This window comes from Kryptolebias marmoratus, linkage group LG20 (genome assembly GCF_001649575.2).
Source record: "Kryptolebias marmoratus isolate JLee-2015 linkage group LG20, ASM164957v2, whole genome shotgun sequence".
NCBI classification, from domain to species: domain Eukaryota; kingdom Metazoa; phylum Chordata; class Actinopteri; order Cyprinodontiformes; family Rivulidae; genus Kryptolebias; species Kryptolebias marmoratus.
The window spans coordinates 2,166,858-2,186,673 of NC_051449.1; the positions used below are offsets into that span (position 1 = coordinate 2,166,858).

A 19,816-nucleotide genomic window follows, 5' to 3' on the forward strand; every position below is an offset into this window, starting at 1 on the left:
ATGTTCTTTGCTGATTTAATAACTCCCTGTTGTGTTTCTGTTTTCTTTTTTTTTTGTTTGTCACAGTGCAGCTTGTGAACCGAACCAGAATATTATTATAGAAGATACTTTCAATACTGTAGCCGGGACAGATTTACTCTCCTCAGTGGAGCCGCTGATGTGGATCTTTTCACTGTTAGCACTCTGCGTGCGATTCAAAGACATTTATGTACCCAAGAATTTAAATTTATTGACCCTCTGTGCTATCCTACTTTCATTTATGTCTTTCTTCCTCCTTAAGTTTATTCTTAGTTACTTTGTTTTGAAGATTTAAGTGCAAAGTTGTTGTTACAGTCCATTTTTAGACTTCGTTTCTTTTACCTTACAGGTTATTTTCCATGTGTTTATAAAACTTTTGTTTATGAGTTGGTTTAGAATTTACAAAGCATAGGATGGACTGTATGACCCTGTAAAGCACCAGCAGTCATCAATCAAATAATCAATCAATAAATTAATCAATCAATCAGTTAATTAATTATCTAAATAGCACCTTACATGACCAGTTAAGTGCTTTACAACTAAAAACTGCAGAAAGATGTGGCATAAAACCATTAGAGCAGACAAAAAGATGAGCAAAAACACAGGAAAGAATCATAAGAACAAACAAAAGATTAAAAACCAGGAATAGAAGGATGCAGTTACTATTAAAAGCTAATCTAAACAAATGAGTTTAAAGACTGAGGAGAAATAGGACCCGAACCTGACTGACTGGTCTGTTAAGAAGTATTTTATCCATCTATATCAATTTCTACAATAGATAGGCATTGATTTTAAAGGGATTTAAATAGCTGCACATTTTGTCACAATGCTGACCAAAAAAGGCAATGCAGTGACCTAGATTGCAAGCTTTAGACAACATTTTCCTTGGGATAATACTAAAAAATGCACAAATAAAATCCACAAACAACAACTGATCAAATAATATCATAGAGTTCTGTCAGTTAGGCTTTAAGACATTGTGGTTTTGCCAGTATATAAGCTCTGAGGGTGAAAATACAGCCTTGAGGCCTCTAAAATTTGAATTCTCACACTAAAATTTGTATTTATATCCACATTTGGTTGTTGGGTGCGCTTAAGCTTACCCAGAAAAAACAGTATTATCTGGGCAGTCCTTGCCTATCATTTCGGCGTGCACTCCGGTGTCTTATTAACTTGTTTTCTGGCTCATGCATTTCAGTTTTGCTCTGTTTTATTCAGCTTATTTATTGCTGATACACTGCTAAAAAAGAGCATCTTACCCTTGCCTGATGGCTGTTCTGTTGTGCAACAGAAACTGAGCTTCGGTGAGTCGTGCCAGCTGTGTTGCTACACTTGCACTCACGCATAGATCTGCTCTCAAGCCACGCTCACACTTTCCCCAGCACCGCTTCTCAAGGCCAAGAGAGTGACACAATACTTCCCGGCAAGGAGAGAGGAGAAGACGTCCAGTTCACTGTGTTCGAAATATCGCCGCCAGACTCTGTGGAAAAAACCCAACTTGGTTTAAAGCATAGTTGGCTTTGCGTCCAGAGCCTCTCATCGACGACTGGCTCCACTTCTTTCCTGCTTTTCACTTCATTCCCCTTCACTCTTCATACAACCTGTTCACCTCCTCTTTCTCATCTATTCAGTCCCCCTTTTCCCATTTTCTTCTTCCTCCCTCCGGCTTTTCCGTCCAGATTAATTTTGTAATTTTCTTTCTTCACTCTGGCTCTATTCTTTTCAACTCTATCTGTTGTTTCATCATCTTTACTCTTCTACAGTCCTCCATCCCCTTATAGGTTCTAACACTATACTCAGAAAAATTACATTTAAAATTTTCTTCTGGCTACTTTTGTCGTAGGTGTACTGTAAGAAAAATTGTGTTTCTCTGGAAATCGGTACAACATACACTACATTAGGTGTTCCTACTTGTGAAACTGCATTATGTTGGATTATATGTAGATAAAAATAAAAAGGCTTGTGCTTTAATGTTTTGGAGAATTAAAGCTATTTTAAAATACTGAATTGTAAAAGTGAGTTTAAGTTTGAAATAAACAAATGTTTTGGTAACAAACAAAACAAAATGCGCAGCATATATCAGCACTGAAACATATAAAAGTAGATCTTTTTATGGACATTATTCAGTAGCGCATATAAAATATTAGTCTTAAAACCCTTATACGGTTTAGCTAATTAGTTTCGGGGAAGCCATCAGTGGGATTTAGCGGTTCAAGTTATAACGAAGCTGAAACTCTGTTTATGATAAGCTGAAGGTGAAAATAGCCATTTTCTTCCTTGAGCTATTAAGTCCATATGTTCGTACGCAGTTGTGCCTGCTTAATTAAACATAAAGTATTCCCTGCATCCACAAATCTGCAGAATACTCCCAGCAACATCTGCAGCAGCAGCGTCGCCTACTAAGTGTTGATCACTCCCACAGAAAGCAGGTAATTGAAGCTAAATGACTAAATTTAGTCCTATGTGTGACTAGCACTGATAGAACATGATGTATGATGCTCATTAGTGTGCTACCTAACAGCCCTCTCACCCCAACCAACCCATCTACTCGCACACAGAAATGTGTCTTAGCCATTAATTTAAAGGAACAGTCCTCAGTTTTTCAGCCGTGTCTCCGTTTGTGTGCTGCTGGGAGATCAATACAAGGTGTCAATGCTTGCTTCATGAAGGCATGTAGGCTTTTTTATAAAGATGCGTTCAATGTGTAGGTGTGCAAACGGGTCATTCTTGATCTTTCTGTTAGTTTGTCTGGTGTGGTTTAGGAAAAACAAAGACTAACATCAAGTTTGATTCAGAGGCAAAAACTGTAGTTTCCATGGCAACAACCAGTAACAACTGCCTGTGACTGGCATCTACGAACAGATTTCAAAAAGACTTTTCAATCAAAAGTTGCGTTTCTTAAACTCGACAAACAGTAGGTGCGAGTAAAGATAATGTAATCACGAAGGATATGATTTTGTGACCACGTGCAGAGTGTGTTCTTACGTGTAAACAAAAACTAAACTCCTGATCAGAAGGTGGCACCAGAGGTGCAACAAAGACCTCAGGTACCGTCATGAGCGAGAAGCCAAAGTCTGAACGGCAAAGGAGTTTACAAAAAATCTGGAAAACATTCACAGGTGTTTTCATTCTCCTCACGCCAGTTGCATAGATTTTGAGCATGTTCAAAAAAGTCGCAAGATAAACCTTTTCTGTAAATCTAGAAAGCAAGAGGTGGATTTTTTGTGAATTACCAGCTGTCTGTGTTTTGCTACTATTTGTATTTGTAAATTGACGCAGTTTGCATTGTCTGCACCTGCAAAATAAAATGTGCGTTGAAGAGTTTGTGGAGAAATACCTCCTGTATTCCTGTTGCTGTCAGCCACGTTTGAACAGCTTATTGCTTGAAAACTGTAAGGGGACAAAAAATAACTTTTATTTTTGGTGAGAAATAACTCAGACTTATTTTCTACCACATTTCTTTTAAAGAGTCAAATAATTGCCACCTATTAAACTGGAGTAAAAGTGTAAACCTGTGAGTTGAACACTGGCAGTTTCAGTGAAAACTACAACAAAGGCTTAAAGTATCTTCTGAACAGATCGATATTCTCTCATTTTCTCATCAAACGAGTCCATTTAGACTCAGACTGTTTCTTTTTTGGTGAAAATTTTCAACATCTTGCTCTTTATGCCCACGAAACAGTCATGCTGCCGTATGGTTGCTAAGACAACAACGTCTTTGTTAGTTTACAGTGAACCAAACAAACCAGCCTCAGTGTGCGTTTTCACATTGGATCGCTGCAACACAAAATTAGTGGAGGTGTAAGGTGTAACTTCACAGTGTCAGTGTGGAGTGTGATGCTTAACATATGTTAATTCCTTTTTTTTTAGTTCATACACCTATCACAAGGAGAGAAAAAAACCCAAAGATGTTAAAATCTCCCACGTTAGTGTCCATTGTTGCGTGCTGTTGTTGTATCTGCTGATTGTTACAGCGAGACGATTCCACAAATCACACAAGATCTTAGAATCACATCCATGGTTGCAGCTCTGCCTGACAGTCAAAAGATGGTTTCTGACAGCATCAGGAGGGAATATCAGTATCAGTATAGTTACAGGACGTGAAAAGGTTTCATGCCAGGGAAATTAGGATTGTGCGTCTCTGTTGCGTCGCTGATCAGAATATGTATCGAGACACAAATTCATCAGTCCAGTTCATTCAGATACATGGGCAGCAAAAACTGTCAGGATATGATTCGATTCAGCTTTACGATGTGATTCAGTAAGAGTTTGATTCGATCAGTGTGTGAATGAGTGGATGAAAGGATGAAGAGCTTTGGGGTCCTTGGATTAGATAAAACGCTATACAAGTGCAAGCCATTTACCATTCGATGCAATATAACACAAAGCAAAGGAATGTTCCTATGTCACTTACTGAAACTACTTATTTACTACCAGATAAACAAAACAGGTCTTGTTTTAAAATTGCAAAACATTTTCATAAAACCTGATTCACAATGAACGAATAATAGACTAAAAACAAAGTTTAGGGCCAAATGAATAAACTTTCCAGCAGCAGATGTGTTTAATACTCTTAGAGTAACTCAGCAGTGAGCAGCCACATGTATTTTTTCACATTATAAAGAATAAAACATAAGTTAATCTTTGTTTTCTCTGGAATATTAGTTGATTCACAGCTTTAAGCACATTTTCAGAGTGTTTGTTGCTGTTTACACCAGTGCTGCTGCAGTTCTCCTCTTGACCTGTAGGTGTCACTAAAGAGAAAACGGTACAGCTGAACAGCAGCAGCCAGAAGAAAATCTGTCTGCTGTAAGAAATGCAGGAAGGGAATCTGTTCTTAATGCACAAATATAACTACACTTAAACCTTTCTGTCATTTATTGCAGCCTCTGTGTAAAAACAAACTTGTTGCTGACTTTTAATTATTAAACGGATCAGATTTTATTAGTACAAAGACTTAAAAAAACAATCTTTATTCCCCAAACTGCATCAGTTCATGGCTGTTCTACCACAACACAAATGGCCATTCTTTTGAACAAATTTAACTTAATTTTTGCCAATTTATTTTCACAATACTGAACCAAATGTATTGTCCTTGAGTCTATTATTTATGCAAAATGTGCAGTTAGACTAGAAGCTACACAAAACTGGCATCCAGTGTTTACCACAACCAACAGTTCAGATGTTTACAGCTTAAATGTTGACATTTTTCTTCTAATATCTGCTGTTGGTGTATTTTGTGAGGTAAAATCACAGACATATTATTCTTTAGGATTATTACTTTCTGCAAAGTAAGCTTTGTAATCATAAAACGGAGAAGTGCGTAAACAAATGAAAGGACAAATTTGAGAAGCAGTTGGAAGTTTGCGAGGTGTAATTTCTGCTCCGTTTTGATGCAGACTCTTGGTGAAAGCTGATTTGATGAAGGTTTTGTTCAAAATCCCCACAGTAACTTGAGTGCATTTATCTTCGGTTTGTACAGCCTCGGTGGGGAAACAAACCTGTACTGAGCACAGCGGTTGTACTTTGTTATACCTATCAAAGCAGAGGACAACCTCCTCGGGGTTCACAATGTAATATCAAGTTTTTGGCCACAGGAAATGGGCTCTTTCAGGGTGTGTGTTTGCTCGGCTCTCCAGTGATTTTGTTGTCTTTTCTGTGTTATATCCACTTCCATCAGCTTTCCTCAGCCTGAATTAAACACCCCTTTGAGCATGTGGAACTACTGTAAGCACATTATTTGCCTTTTTTTATCCAGTTTTGTTGGTGCAGATAAGTGAACAAGCAGATGGGGCTAACTTGATACCGATGCTTCTCAAAAATGACATGCAAAGATGAGAAAGGAAGAGAAAAATGAAATTTTTGGGTTTAATTGCAGCCTCAGTTTGAAACAGAACGCTCCCGGTGGGAGATGGCCATAAATCTTTCCCTGCTTTTATCCCAGTTGGGTTATTTCCAGCACTAGAAATGTACCAGAAACATATTTACATGGAAGTTTCACAAATAACCAGTTGCCAAGTAATTTTGTGACTTTAGTTAGAAATAGCTGAAACAATATTGGTCCCAAAGGAAAAACTGCCTCAACAATCCTTAACCTTGCATCTGATTTTTTTCTTTTCTTTAGTTTGTCTACAGAAACATTTCAATATCTTCTCATGTCATCAGACATGAGTTGTACTTTGGGATTAACAGCCTTCAGATTGATAAAAAAGGATGGAAAAGAAACCCAGACTAAAAGAAATATCCCAGTTTTTAGTCTAATATGCAGACAGTATGTGAGTTTGGGACAATTAGGGACAGAATGTACCAGAAATTTCAAATAAAATGACAGTTTTCCATCCAGTCTTCACAAATGAAATCAGATTTTTCCTGAAAAAGGTGAAATGGCTTGTTGAAGGTTTATACAAACTATTTTATAAAAGGGTTATCCACACGATGCCATGTTAATCTTTTCATCTACTTGTTATGCTGCCTGGTATCGACTGAACAGATGCTGGTGGGTGGATTTTTTACCTTTAAACGGTTTCCACTGCTTTTTATTTAGTCCACGTGAGTTGTTTGAGTTTTGAGCATTTTGTGCAACAACTTTTCTCCTGAAACGACAGAGTTGCCATGTATCCAACCCTTCTTGAACCTGATATGGATTTTGCCATTCCGACAGCTTAATTATAAATATGGGCAGCAGAATAATGTGCAAGGCCAAGAATACAGTTTTGCAAGCTGTACATATGAAACACTCAGAGTTGTGAGGGATTTTTTTCATCAGCTTTTCCTCCAACAGTTGCAGCTCAGCTGGATACCACCTGAAAGTGAAGTGAAGATGTAAATGTTCATTATGAAGGTAGTTAATTTAAAGGAACATATAACAAAGGATTTGAGACCTGGCTCAGTCCTGCTCTTTCTGGAGAATGAATCACATTTAGTCTGACTTCCTTACTGCTCTGTTTGATTGCAGTTCTCATTTGTTCAGTCTGACCTCGACTGGGGCCAGCCCTGCTTTCCTCCACATGCTTTTGTGGTTTAAATGAAAGTGAAATTGATAGTAGCTGAGTCGAATTGTTGTACCAAACCTCATCACGATGTTAGTCTCAATCAGGGTTCTCTTGGTCATAATTGTTGAGTGCGTTACGTCAGATTGAGGTAGAGGTGTTTTTTTCATGCTTTTGATGAAGTCACACCTGTGTGATGTTTAGTCTCCTACATTTGATCCCTGTCCTCCTCCTCCTTTGTCCTCTTGGTGTGGGTTTCTTTTTAAACTCTCGGAGGTCAGAGTCTCAGTCCGTTCTGCCTTTGCTCACTCTGTAACAGTCTCTGTGGGAGTTTGAGGTTGCACTGCTTGTCTACCAACCACAACTAACTTTATCCACGTTTATCACACATCCAACTGCTGCCAGTTCACCGCTTGGAGCTCAGATTAACGTTTCTCCATCATAGCTCGCAGCACGGTTGTGCCCCTTTTTTAAACAGGAAATGGAAATAAATCTTAAACAAATTAGTTACCGGGCATAATATGGTAAGCAGGGGACTGTGCAAATATTTTGAGCCATTTCTCTTGTTTCAAAGCAGCCAGACTTTCTTGTAATCTTAAACTGGTCCTGATCAATAGTTCTTCAGGCTTTCTGAAGGTCATTTTCTGTCCAGTCCCTGCACATGACACTGACAGCACATTGTGTATTAGGAAATTAGACATGCTATAAAACCTTTGCACGGCACACTGTGTGTTATGGGAAATTGTATAATAGTTTGGCAAGTGTGCTTGGGTTTGTTTCTCTACAGGGTCTTGAATGGCTCCCTATCATTAAGTCTTAAATTAATCTTTCTGAAACCTGCAGATGTGCCTGTATGAATCCATTAGAGTGATATGTGATGACTGTGAGGGAAACTGGCAAATAATTTTACATCAGTTAGCGAGAACTCATTTCCAACTGGATACATAAATGTAATCACTTCAAAAAATGGGACAAAATAAGCCTGAATGCTTAACAAAATGTGATGAATGAAGAGTGAAGGTTAAGGGTAAAAAAGAAAACGTGACAGTTCTGATTCTGTTATAGTTTAAACTTCTGGATTGAAAGCTCCTTGACATTTTCCCAGCATTTATTGTTTCTGAGCACTGTAAATGACCCGTGGGTCATCTTGGAGGTTTTGGATTTGCACCAGAGACCCTTTATTAGAAGCCGCATGGTCTGCTTCTGTTATATGAAACACTTACAGAAAACCTTTTAACATATGTGGGGAATATATCAAATGCGTTGTAATGTGTAGCTTTACGTTTGTGAATCTATCAGAATGACTGTTCGTGATACAGCGGGCAGGTTGGAGCCTCCTTTTCATTGGAAACAGCTGTTTAAATAGAAACACTTAATATAGAGTGTGGCTGATCTAATAAACTGTCAGCAGTTGTTTCACCTGAGGTGCAAAGTTCCTGAAAGACAGAAGTGAACAAACTGAAACTGTTTTAAGACCCGAAGTTCATTAGTGTGAACGGTCAGAAATGTTTTCTGTTGAAACATGGTAACCATCTGTTATAAACTATGGTTATATTCTGATCTGTCTTGTTCTGGAAGTGAACTCCCTACACAAACAGTGCGTTGTGCTGAGCCCGGAGCAGCATCGGTCACCTCCTGCCTGCTCTTTGTGGTTTTTGGCCACAGCACCCTGTTGCTGAGGGTTTTCATGCCTGTCGCTTTTGGGAAAGGGCTTGTTGCAACTTCACACTTTCGACATACTTCCCTGAAGCTCCCGACCATGGAAAACACTCCGCTCTGCAGTTTCTTGACCTAAAAGGAGAGCTGGAGCAAGACTTTAGATTACACAGCTGTGTAGGTGAAAGTGTTGCGGCTAATTCCCTCATTTTGCTGACATTCTTCACTTTTTCTATTTCACTCTTTAGCTCAGAGCTAGAACTTTGTACAAACCGTTCTGCTCGTCTCGTCCTTTAAACCAGGTGTAGATGGGGTGAACAATGGTAATACCTCCTGAAAAGAAGTAGAAGCTACTGTATATGAAGCAGAAGGAGTTTATGACTTCTGCCAATGACTCTTTTGCCCCTTTCACACGGACCCTAAAGGTCCCAGCTCCACTCTACTCGGCTCGCTTTGCAAGCGTTCACATCTGCATTTTTTCGAGGCCGGCCCTCCTTTTTCGGTACCTGCTTCAGAGTCGGGCCAGCCGGGTGGGCGGCGCAAGCTTAGCTCCTGTTCCCTCATTGGTCGTGGGCGTGACCAGATGCAAGCATAAAGAGCAAACGGTAGGAATATAAACAACAGCGTTAGCTTACCCTGCAACGTTTAGCCGTCTGTCCCCCAGCTGAAGGAGCTGTAAAGCCTGAAATCTCCGGCGGATCACAGCTGTCCTACTCCGCCCAACAATCGCAGCATCCAGAGCGTTTCTTCCACTGCGCCTCTCTTCCTGAAGTCTCAGGAGAATCCCCATAAGTTTAAAAAACAGCAACAACACAGGGCCAACGTTGTCCATAGCGCTTTCGTTGTTTACACAACTTGCGCCAAGTTTTCGTAGTTTTCGCAAGTTTTCGGCCCCGCCCCCCGCAACATGAGGAGGCGTTCCTCTGCTACCGACCAAACTGGCCGGTGTGAACGCGATGCATTCTTTATCGAGCTGAGCCGAGTAGAGCGGAGTAGAGCTGGACTTCTGAATCAGAGCCCGTGTAAAAGAGGCATTTGTTTGGTTTTGTACCTGAATCAGTGCCGTTGTTGGTAACAATTGGATTATTTTAAACCAGTTTGTTTCTATAGAAGTGAATGTTTTTGGTATTAAATAAAAATAACTGTGGTCATGTTAAATATTTCCTGTCCATATCTGGACGGAAGTCCTTTATGGTTTCAAATTTCCTGATTAAACTCCTAAAACTTCCTGGAAATGAGGTGTCAGTTAGTGTGACATTACTCAACCGAGGAAAGTTCATATTTACAGTTTAGTTGGGCTTTGTCAAGTTCATTTATTCTTTTATTGTATTTTTCTTTTAAAAATCAGACAAACATCATTTTTTTGTGTGTCTGGCAGTCATCCAGTTGGTTATCGGGTTCATTGAAATTCGATTTTTCAAGTGAAAAATAGGACTAAATTTATGCTCTGGTGGATAATTTCTAACATTGACCTTTTGAACGAAGCAGTGAAAATGGAAAAAAAGTTGCTCAGTTCTCTTATCTTCTCATCCAGTAAATTCAGATTGTTCTGATGTAGAAACAGAGGTCATATCTGGAGTTTGTAGATTTAAAAACCGTTTGTTTTTGGTGAAATTAAACCACTGATTAGAAGCAGCTGCCTCTACTTTAGTGGTTTTAAATGATTATGATTAAAATCATTTATAAGTTATTGCAAAATATATTGTTAAATTTGGCCCTACTTTAGTTTTTACGTGCGATCTCATTTCCTTCGTGTTTTGTGATTTAAAAGAAAAGTGTTCCTTCACCTCATTAATTTTTCTCTCCCACATTTTATATCCGCTTTTATTGCTTCAATTGAATAAATCTTGTAAGACAACACAAACTGGACGAAGGAAGAACGCCGTCTATCAGTGAAACAGTTCAGTGAGAACGTGTGAGGAGACATTTAATACGAGGAGGGAATGAACGAATGAATTGGTCTGTAGGTTCAGCTTTAAAAGCTCGGAAGGCGAGTGTCGGGGATTTCTGATGAAATAAAACGGAGTCGTTGCTGATGCGGTGCGAGCCGCGGCCCCGTCTTTCTGATCCCAACACCATCCCTCCAACACAAACCTCTCCGGATTAATCCCTCCGCCTGCCCGGCTGCCAGCGTCTCGTTGGAGCGAACCGGAGTTACGATGATGATTTATGAGCTGCGAGTGAAGTGGACTGACTCAAACTTTCTGTTGTAATTTATTTTTCAATTATTGTTTGATTTTTTTTCTTCTTCTTTGGAGGAAACTGTGAGGCAGAAAGTGGATGAAAGTTAAACTGAACTGAGCGTTTTTGGACCCATGCGTTCATGAACGCTCATCCATTCATCTGCACGAGTTGCATGTAAATCATTGCAGCATTGGGCTGGACAAAGGCTGCACAAACTAAACCTGTTTTTAAAGTTTTTTTAATAAAATATGGGTGCATTGCACAAGCTAAAATGAGTCAAATGAGAAACAATAAACATTTGACAAAGGACAAATAGTTTTTATGCTTGTCTCCATGAAACTGGTTGTTAATATAAATGTTTGTTTAACAAATAGTACAAAGAAGAGTCTTACAGTCTGAATGAAGCTATTATTCCCGTATCTGTTCTGTTATTTTTAGTTTTCTAAGCATTATTAACACACTCACACCAACCAATCAACACCTATTTCTGTGTTCACATCCTGTGTTTCCTGAGGGAGGGACGGCCTGTTGTTTGGATGTCACACTTTCTCTCGCTCTTCTGTGTGTGTGTGTTGTTGTCATGTGACAGGGTCAGGGCGATGCTTGTCAACAGACCTCAGCCATTAGCTTTTGACTCGGAGCTGTTTCATGGCTCCCAGAAAACGATTCACTCAACAGAACGTGTGACGGAAACGACGGTCCAGAGGGAGCGTCTGTCAGTCAGATTCCTGAGCTGCGGTCTGAGCGCTTCATCGTTTTCACGTTAAAATACTTAGACACATTTAAAATATGTTGACTGTTCGTGTTTATCCTTTTGTTGTTTCTGATCATCACAAAAAATGTAAAATTTTAAATCTAAAAACAAAACCAGGTTTTCTTTCTTTTCTTTTTAAACCTAAATAAGGTTAAGAATAAAAAAAATTGAATGTGTTTGTTGTTTTTTTTAATGAAACTCTCCAAATACATTTAAAACTTTTAAATTAATGGCCTAATTTGATGGTAATAGGTTTGAATTAAAAGTTTAATTCATTGTGACAGTTTATGAAAACTCAGTGTTTCCCTAATTATCTGTTTTTTGATATGAGGTTTTATTTTATGTTAGATCACACGTGTCAAAGTCGAGGCCCGTGGGCCAGATCCGGCCCTCTGTAACATTTCATCCGGCCCTCCAGTCTGGTTCAGATCGAGTCTCTGATTCTTCTTTTGCTTAAAAAAACTGAGCCTAATTAGTGAAGTTTTCTCTTGACAGTGACTTAGAAGCCAACAATATATAGTTTTAATTTCTGTATGATCAGGTTTTTGTTGGTGGCTTTTATTAAAAATCTGTTTTAATGTTAAAAACTTCATTTAAAAGCTGAGTGAGGCGTAAGAAATGACAGCTAATGATGAGCTTTTTGAAGTTTAACCTATTTGTCTGTGTTCATTAAAGTCTGTTTGCTCTAAATTCTGTATAATCTGTAACTGGGAAAAGGTCATTGATATTTCTATATAAATGATTTGACATAATGCATCTAAAATCAAGGTTAATTTATGTAATTTTTAATAAATATTGATCGCAATCGGCCCTTGGCTAGGACCAAATTTGTAATTTTGGGTTTGACACCCCTGTGTTAGATGAATGAACCATTGATTTGACACTTATTTTCTTTTATCATTTAAAGAACCATCTTTTCCCTTTTTGTTTGATTCAATCACTGTTTCTGTCGCCTCGTTTTTGGTTTGAATTCGATCAAACTGGAGATATTTTTTTTGGCAAATGCGGTGCAATTAGCAGCTTAAAATTCAAATTTAAAACTTTTAAAGAAGTAGCACTTTAGAGCTTCATTGTTAATAAAGGTTTAACAAGCAGTATTTCAAAATGTAGCTCAGTGAAACAGTAAAAATGATCAGCTGGGTGAATATTTATTGGTGTTAAACTGTTTTTAAGATCACTGAATGGTCTCGTCATGTGACCCAAACCATCAAGTTCTTACTGCAGTGCAGACAGAAGAGGCAGATTTCCAGGTTTTTTTACCACTTTGCAAACAATGTTGTGTTTCTAAGAAGCCCTAATAAGAGCAGAATCAACACCGCTCAGCTTAGTTTGGTCAAAGAGACGATAAAAAGGCTTAACTTTAGGTTTGAAATCACTTGGGTTGAGTTTGAGGCGACTTTTCAACTCATTTATCTGCTTTATATAAAACACAATAAACTTTAAAAATAAGTACGTTCGTTAAACAGAACCATTGTTGCAATAAAATGACAGAAATGCTCCAATGTCTGTCAATTTTATTTATATAGCACATTTAAAAAACAACAGTAGTTGACCAAGTGCTTCACGATTTACACCAACCGTTAAACACAGAACGAGATTAAAACAAAATAAATTAAAACACAGAAATATAAACAGTAAACGGAAAACAAATTGAGTAAAAGTATGATGAAAACATATCTCAAACTGAAAACAGATGCGTTTTTAAAAGAGGAAGTGAAGAAGCCTGTCTGATGTCGGAGGTTTAGGAATCTCCTCTGAGCTTCATCCTGGTTTTTGGGACAACCAATAACATCTGCTCAGATGATCTCAGCATAAGGCTGAAGCAGGTCCGAGAGAAACGACGGTGCCAGTCCATGTTGGTGTTTATAAGTCATTAAAAGAATTTTAAAATCTATTCTATAAGACGCAGGAAGCCAGTAAAGGGAGGATAAAACTGGTGAAGAAAGCAAAACCCAGGCTGGTCCCATCTTATTCTGAGAATCAGATGAAGTCAGATGCTGCTGTGAAGTTTGACACTTTAGCACAGAATCCTCTGGACAGCGGTCCAACGTCCAGCTGACACGAGACGTCAGATCTACAGTTTTACAAGAACCAAAAGAAACCTCGATCTAACTTCTTGACAGAACCTAATGAGCGTAGGTTCTGTTTTCTTTCTTGACTTAAACTCGTCGGTGTGCAAGTTTTGGTTTATTGGAGGAATAAAATCACGTCTCTGTAAAGGCCACACGTCATAAAACCACATGAAATGAAAGTATTATTATTATTATTTAATGGTTTTCTGTAACATTTCATTTATTGCTCAGCTTTAATTTGCATACATTTTGTGTTTATAGTAAAAAAAAAAAAAGATTGAATAGAAGAACAGAGATGGCAATTAAGTCCCTCTCTTGGTGCTTCACAACATTAGGTGGAAAAGCTCGAGGCGTGTTTACTGTTCCGCAGGCCGGAGTTTATGAAAAACATATTTTTCCAGTAATTATCACATTTGTAACATTTGTTTCTTATCAGCCACCTCACAGCAAGCGTTTGTTTTTATATTAAAAAAATATTTATTGCCACATACTGATCTGCATATGGATGTTGTAAGCAAATTATCTCACACACGCACATACTTTGGGAACAATGCAGCGCGAAACGGTTTCGGGGACTCTTTCTGCCTTAACATAATTGGATAAAACAAAGTTTTCAGGTCCCTTGGGGCTTTTCCAGCAGTCGCAGACTGATTGAAGGATGTTACAGGAGCACGGCGTTGTTTAAAATGCAGCTTTCTGAATTATTAAAGAGAAACAGCAGATGTTTTTGTGCTTCAGCTTTCAGGAGTTTTATTAGGCTGAGGGGACATATTTCCGCTCTGCTCATATTGTTGCTGCACTGATGATTATCACTTATTGTTTTTGCCTTTTAATTGATATCAGATTGGCTCGGCCCGAGCCCGTTTATATTGTGCACTGCAGCTGAACTGATTACCATGTAATAACAACCACATGGGCTGCAGAAACACTCAGGGGTGTCCTCCGGGGAGGAGTCCAGGGGAGGGGAAGGATTTAGCTGACTCAGCTCCTCTGGACGGAGCTGAGCTCTAATGAGGGAAGAGTGCAGTTATCTGTCAGTCACACACACACACAAAGTTTTATACAAACACACAATCACAGACGGACACAACCCATTTAACTGCCTTGTCCCATGTGTCTCACTAAAACACAACTACTGCACAAACCTGAGCACACATGCTTATGTTTTACTTCTTCCTTTGTCTACATTTCCTCTGTTTGACCTACTCTCTCTCTCTCTCTCTCTCTCTTGGCTTTTTGTTTTTTTTACTTGTTAGCCTTAAGCAGCATCATTCTCTTAATTTGAAGTAAATGTGTTCACATTTATATAACGGAGCTAATTGGAAATGCTCGTGTGCGTTTGTGCCCTGGAGAGCTGCTGTTTCTCATCGGGGAGCCTGTCCGGCACGCCGTAAAAATCCCTCGCTCTCCGGCAAAATGTGGCTGCAAAGAGGGTTTAATGTGCCAGAAAACGGCCGGTCGGGTTAGAATATTGTGTGTATTAACGGGCCTTTTTATGGATTATGTGTGTTCCTGCATTTCTAAATGTAATTATGTGTATTTATTGGGATATATTTGAAAGTCATGTTTTATTGAGTTTGATCAAGATGTTATTTTTCCTGTTGTTGTGTGTAAAACCTGATAAACATGGAGAACTAAAGCAGGCTTAGGGAGCACACACATCTGATTTCAGTGCTGATTGATCAGCATGAGTCGGTACACGATTTTATAGCTCTGTTCTGATAATTATATCCTATAAAAATGTAATGAATCCTCATAACAAGTGAAGCAGAATGGTTTTATTCCATAGTCTTTTTAATATTTTAGCAAGGAGGGTAAAATTCCTTGCATGTGTTTTAGATTTGCACGTTGAATAGAACAGAAAAGAACTTGATTGTCGTCGTTCCAGGAAACAACGAAGCTCAGTTTGGCAGCAAAATAATGGTTCAAAGGACGTGAGGAACTTCATTATTCTGGGATGTTTTGTCTTTCAGTCTTGATGTGACTTGAGACGGGATAAAGTTTCAAAAACACGTGAGCCATTATTTCAGCTAATCTTCCAGCCACATGCACCCTGCTTAGCAAACCTTTTCAGGGTTTATTTTTTTTGCTTCTATCACTTCAGAGTCCTAAATAAATGTTTTCTGGTTGCGTCTGATTTAAGATATCTGCCTATCACATGAAACTGAATTATTAGCTGTGTTGATGTCTGTGTGGATGTTAGTCACCAAATTCTGTACTTCCTTTGAAGAAGTGGAGAAATATCGTAACTCCAGACAGATGTTTTTTTGTAGTGCTTCCATGAAAACCCGTCCTCTTCATTAGCAGATTTCCTCCGTGGCCTTGTTCCTCTCCGACCTCCTTCGTTCCTGCATTTCATCCGTGACTTGGCTTGTTCTCCATTCTTCACCCCACGCCGGGAACTTTCCGGGACAGAGCTTTCAAGGTTGCAGCTCAGCCCTTTGAAATGCTCTCACTGCTAATTTTTGCTGCACTTCATCTCTGGGTGGAATTGTAAAACTCCTTAAACATGATTTATTCAACAAAGCCTGCAGTCTAACCCAGATATTCGTCTCCAGCAGACTCAGAATGATTGGTTGTAGTTATAACAGTAAAATACCTTCGGCTCCATCACTCCCAGACAAACAAAGTGTCAGTAGCTCGACCTAAAGGAGAAAGTGGATTTTGTTTGAGTTTTTCACACAGTACAGTTTACAGGTTCCTCTCTGCTACTTCAGCCCAGTTTTAAAAGCATAGACTCTAATTAAATTATAAATTAGGAAGTATTGGCTGCTGTAGAAAAGGCAGTTATTGAAACTGGTTGGAGTGATGGTGGATTCCCGCTGGAAGAACAGAACAGAGATGTTCATTCTGCTTCAAAGCTCACCAAATAAAAACTGGAAACAAGCTGAATACGCAGAAACCCCAAAGCCTGGATATTACAGGGCTGCCATGATTGGCATTCGGCATTCACAAAGAACTTTCCAAAATGTCTTGGAACGTTGGCGAGGATTCTCAATTTCCTCATATGAGTCGCATGGGCTCGTTTTTGTGTTGTTAAGTAGGACAGCAACGAAAAATTCTTGCAATTTTGAGGAATTTCTTTTTCCACCAACTAGTCTCCCGACAGACGCAGCTCAGCGAGATGACCTCTGAAACCAAACTGTGCCTGGTTGGAGACAAAAACTGAGAATAAACTGTGATCAAATTGACACACAATGAAGACTTGAGAGGAAAAAAATCATCTGCAGGGATGTTGCACAAACGTCTCAGTTTATTTGCAGCAAGCAAACATGTCAACAGTGGCATTTCTGCAGTAAATTTGCATATTTTCTTGCATTTTTATTTGTCTCCAACTGAAATACAGGCTGAACCCACAGGAGCCGAAGTATTCATGTCATCAATGCAACCTCAGGAGTGGTCCGAACGGCAGATTGGTTTATAGAGACTTATAGAGTTTTGTCTTTTCCTTTAGGTATATATCAGAGTTGAGTCAGAGTTTGCTGAGCCTGTAATCCTTAACAGAAGTGAGCTGAAATTGTTCCCATCATGTTCAAAGGAGACTTGAGAACATCTCATTTATCTCATGTGCTTTTGTGCTTATTGCCTGTGTTAAGATATTTGGTGTTGAGTGAGTTTTGATCAAATGCTTTTTCTGCCTCGAGGTGTCCTGCGTGTTTCTTTTTAAAGTCCAGGCTTTTTCTTTGCTCAGGATTGTCTAAATGCACCCAGATGATCTGCAGTGATGTTGAGTCTGTTGATCATCTGGTGAACCTTTGTTATTATCAAACCCGGTTTCTTCATCTCATTTCGCCACGAGGGACAGAAGAATGGCGTTGTCCTGTTTGGTGAAAAAGCTGGACGGGCTTTTTCATTTTCTTCCCAGTTTAAGGAAAACAAGCTGGACACACAGATGAGCCTTGGTGGGAGTCAGAGGGAAGGCACGAATCTCATCTTTAATCTAATAAAAAGACTTGTCAGAGGCTGGAATTAATCAAATCTCTTCGGGAAAGGAGCTTTGAACATAAAAATATGGAGAAAGAGCGTGGAAGCATTTTGAGTGAAGAGAGAATATGATTGGACATAATGAATGTCTCAGGGGTCTAAATCACCTTTATTTTCCCCCGCCGTCCTAATGCATTTGCATTAAGAGGGACTGCCGAGTCTTTTTCTGTCCGTGCATCAATATCAAAGCACATTTTCACTCCAGCTCTAATTTCAGCCTCTTGATGAGATGAAATTGGACCATATCTCTTTCAGGAGTTTGTCAAAGTTTACTCTAAATGTTAGACTTATATCTGAAAGTTTACATTCATACCACAGGGAACTATGTTGTAAATGTAAACTTTTAGAAAGTTATGCCTCTTCATCAGTCTAAAATGTCTTTGTGAGTTAATGGTATTTATTTTTTGAGATTATATCAACTGATTTTTGTCTCTGTTCCTATTTATTTCATCATTCATTCAAGGTTTTCTCAGAATATATTTTCAACTTCATGGAGATTGATTTAAGGTGGTATCTTACCGGGTTGTGGGTGTTGGAGAGTAATTATGGACTAAAACTTGACTCAGTGTTGGAAGAAAATATGCAGTTTTTCGTTTTCAGTCTTGCTGATTGTTTGCAGCCAAGTGACCAGTGAGCTGCGAGTCTAATTTTTGAAAATCACAGCTTGCAGAACTGTATTCTAGGCTGTGTATGCATCTCTGTACATTTCGGTTTGCTTTGCCCCCACCTCAGCAGCTGTCCCCATGTTTAGGATTTAATCTACTGGAGTACACTTTTAAAAAGAAGATCGGCAGATTATCATAAGTGTGGTTTTTAGACCTAGACAACAGAATTGAGGCAATTGTTGCAGCCCTTTGTGATAATGTTGCTACATTATAATAACTATGAAGATAAATATTAGATTTCATGTCAGTAAAATCCATTCTCACATGTTCCGTCTCCTTTTCTTTTCGTCTTCCTCCAGCTGATAGCGATATATGACGAGCAGGAGCCCCACCACGGAGGCGATGGCACCAGCGCCAGCTCCACGGGGACGCAGAGCCCCGACCTGTTCGCCGCAGACCTCGGCGCTGGCAGCGTGGCCTCGGCCTTTCAGCCCTACCAGGCCACCAGTGAGATCGAAGTCACACCTTCGGCCCTGCGCACCAGTAAGTCAGAGTAAAGGGTTTAAATAATAAATGTGTCTTCTGGAAAACAGGTCATGGGGTTATGTACCGATGTGGGGAGGTTCATTAAAGAACCGCAGCATTGCTTTTAAATGATAAACATTTGAGCCATTCTTGTCACTTTAAATTCATGATCCTCATTGAGTCAAATGTCAGAAGCTGCAGTGGTTTAACAGAAAACCCAACAAATCACCTCATCACCCCTCACCACGGCTTTGTCCATAAATTCAGTTAATTGGACAGGAGCTTCTTTTTTCCAGGCGTAGTTCGCAGTTTGATCTGCTTCCAAAGTGGCTAATTGGTTCAATTCACAGCCTCCTAAATCAAATTTGTCATTGAGCGCGCTCACCTCTGCAGCTCTCCCGGCCAGGTCGCTTCTTTAAGCCTAATTACTGCGAACGCGGACAGGAAGCAGCCTTTTGTTACCGAACCGCCAGTTTTCAATACAATTTTAGGCAGAAGGAAATAAAAACACACAGAGATACAAACAAACATCAGCTGTTCCACTGCCAATCAAGTGTATTAAACATGTTAGGAAAATGTTTAGGTGACATATTTCCTTATATCTTTTTATTACTTAGAAATTTTTCCTGTTTCTGTTTGCTTCACTTCTCTTCAACGTTGCAGCTGCAACGTTGTCGTTATCAATCACTCCAGGATTTCGCAGGCATTTTTTGTGATTGTTGCAGCTAAAATGCCTGATTTCGTGGGGCATTTTCCTAAAAGTTGCAATTTTTTTTTACTGAAATCAATAAAAACCCATAACTTTTAATACTTGTTTCGTAAGATAATTACCAACAAACATTGCCATTCTCAAAAGGTGCTTTATTTGAGAACTTTGGTAGCTTCTAAACTGACATTCATGAGCATTTCTGGATTGTCCCTGGTCTGCAGCTCTCCTCACATGTTTTGCAGACACAAAGTGTTTGTCGATGCGTTTATGTTCCATGATTACACTGCAGGACGTGCAAAACAGCTGCAGCTGGGGAGGAA

The 19,816-nt window shown here is 39.2% G+C and overlaps 1 protein-coding gene across 7 annotated transcripts in view; it reads left to right on the top strand.

The window, feature by feature from the left end:
• LOC108243849 (partitioning defective 3 homolog) overlaps window positions 1–19,816 on the top strand; it is a 251,070-nt gene that overhangs the window by 68,262 nt on the left and 162,992 nt on the right. For all 7 annotated transcript variants that reach the window (XM_017429549.3, XM_037973000.1, XM_017429551.3 and 4 more), the window contains exon 3: window positions 18,622–18,805. In XM_017429549.3, coding sequence (XP_017285038.1) covers window positions 18,622–18,805 — 184 coding nt within the window. The remainder of the gene's footprint in view (window positions 1–18,621; window positions 18,806–19,816) is intronic.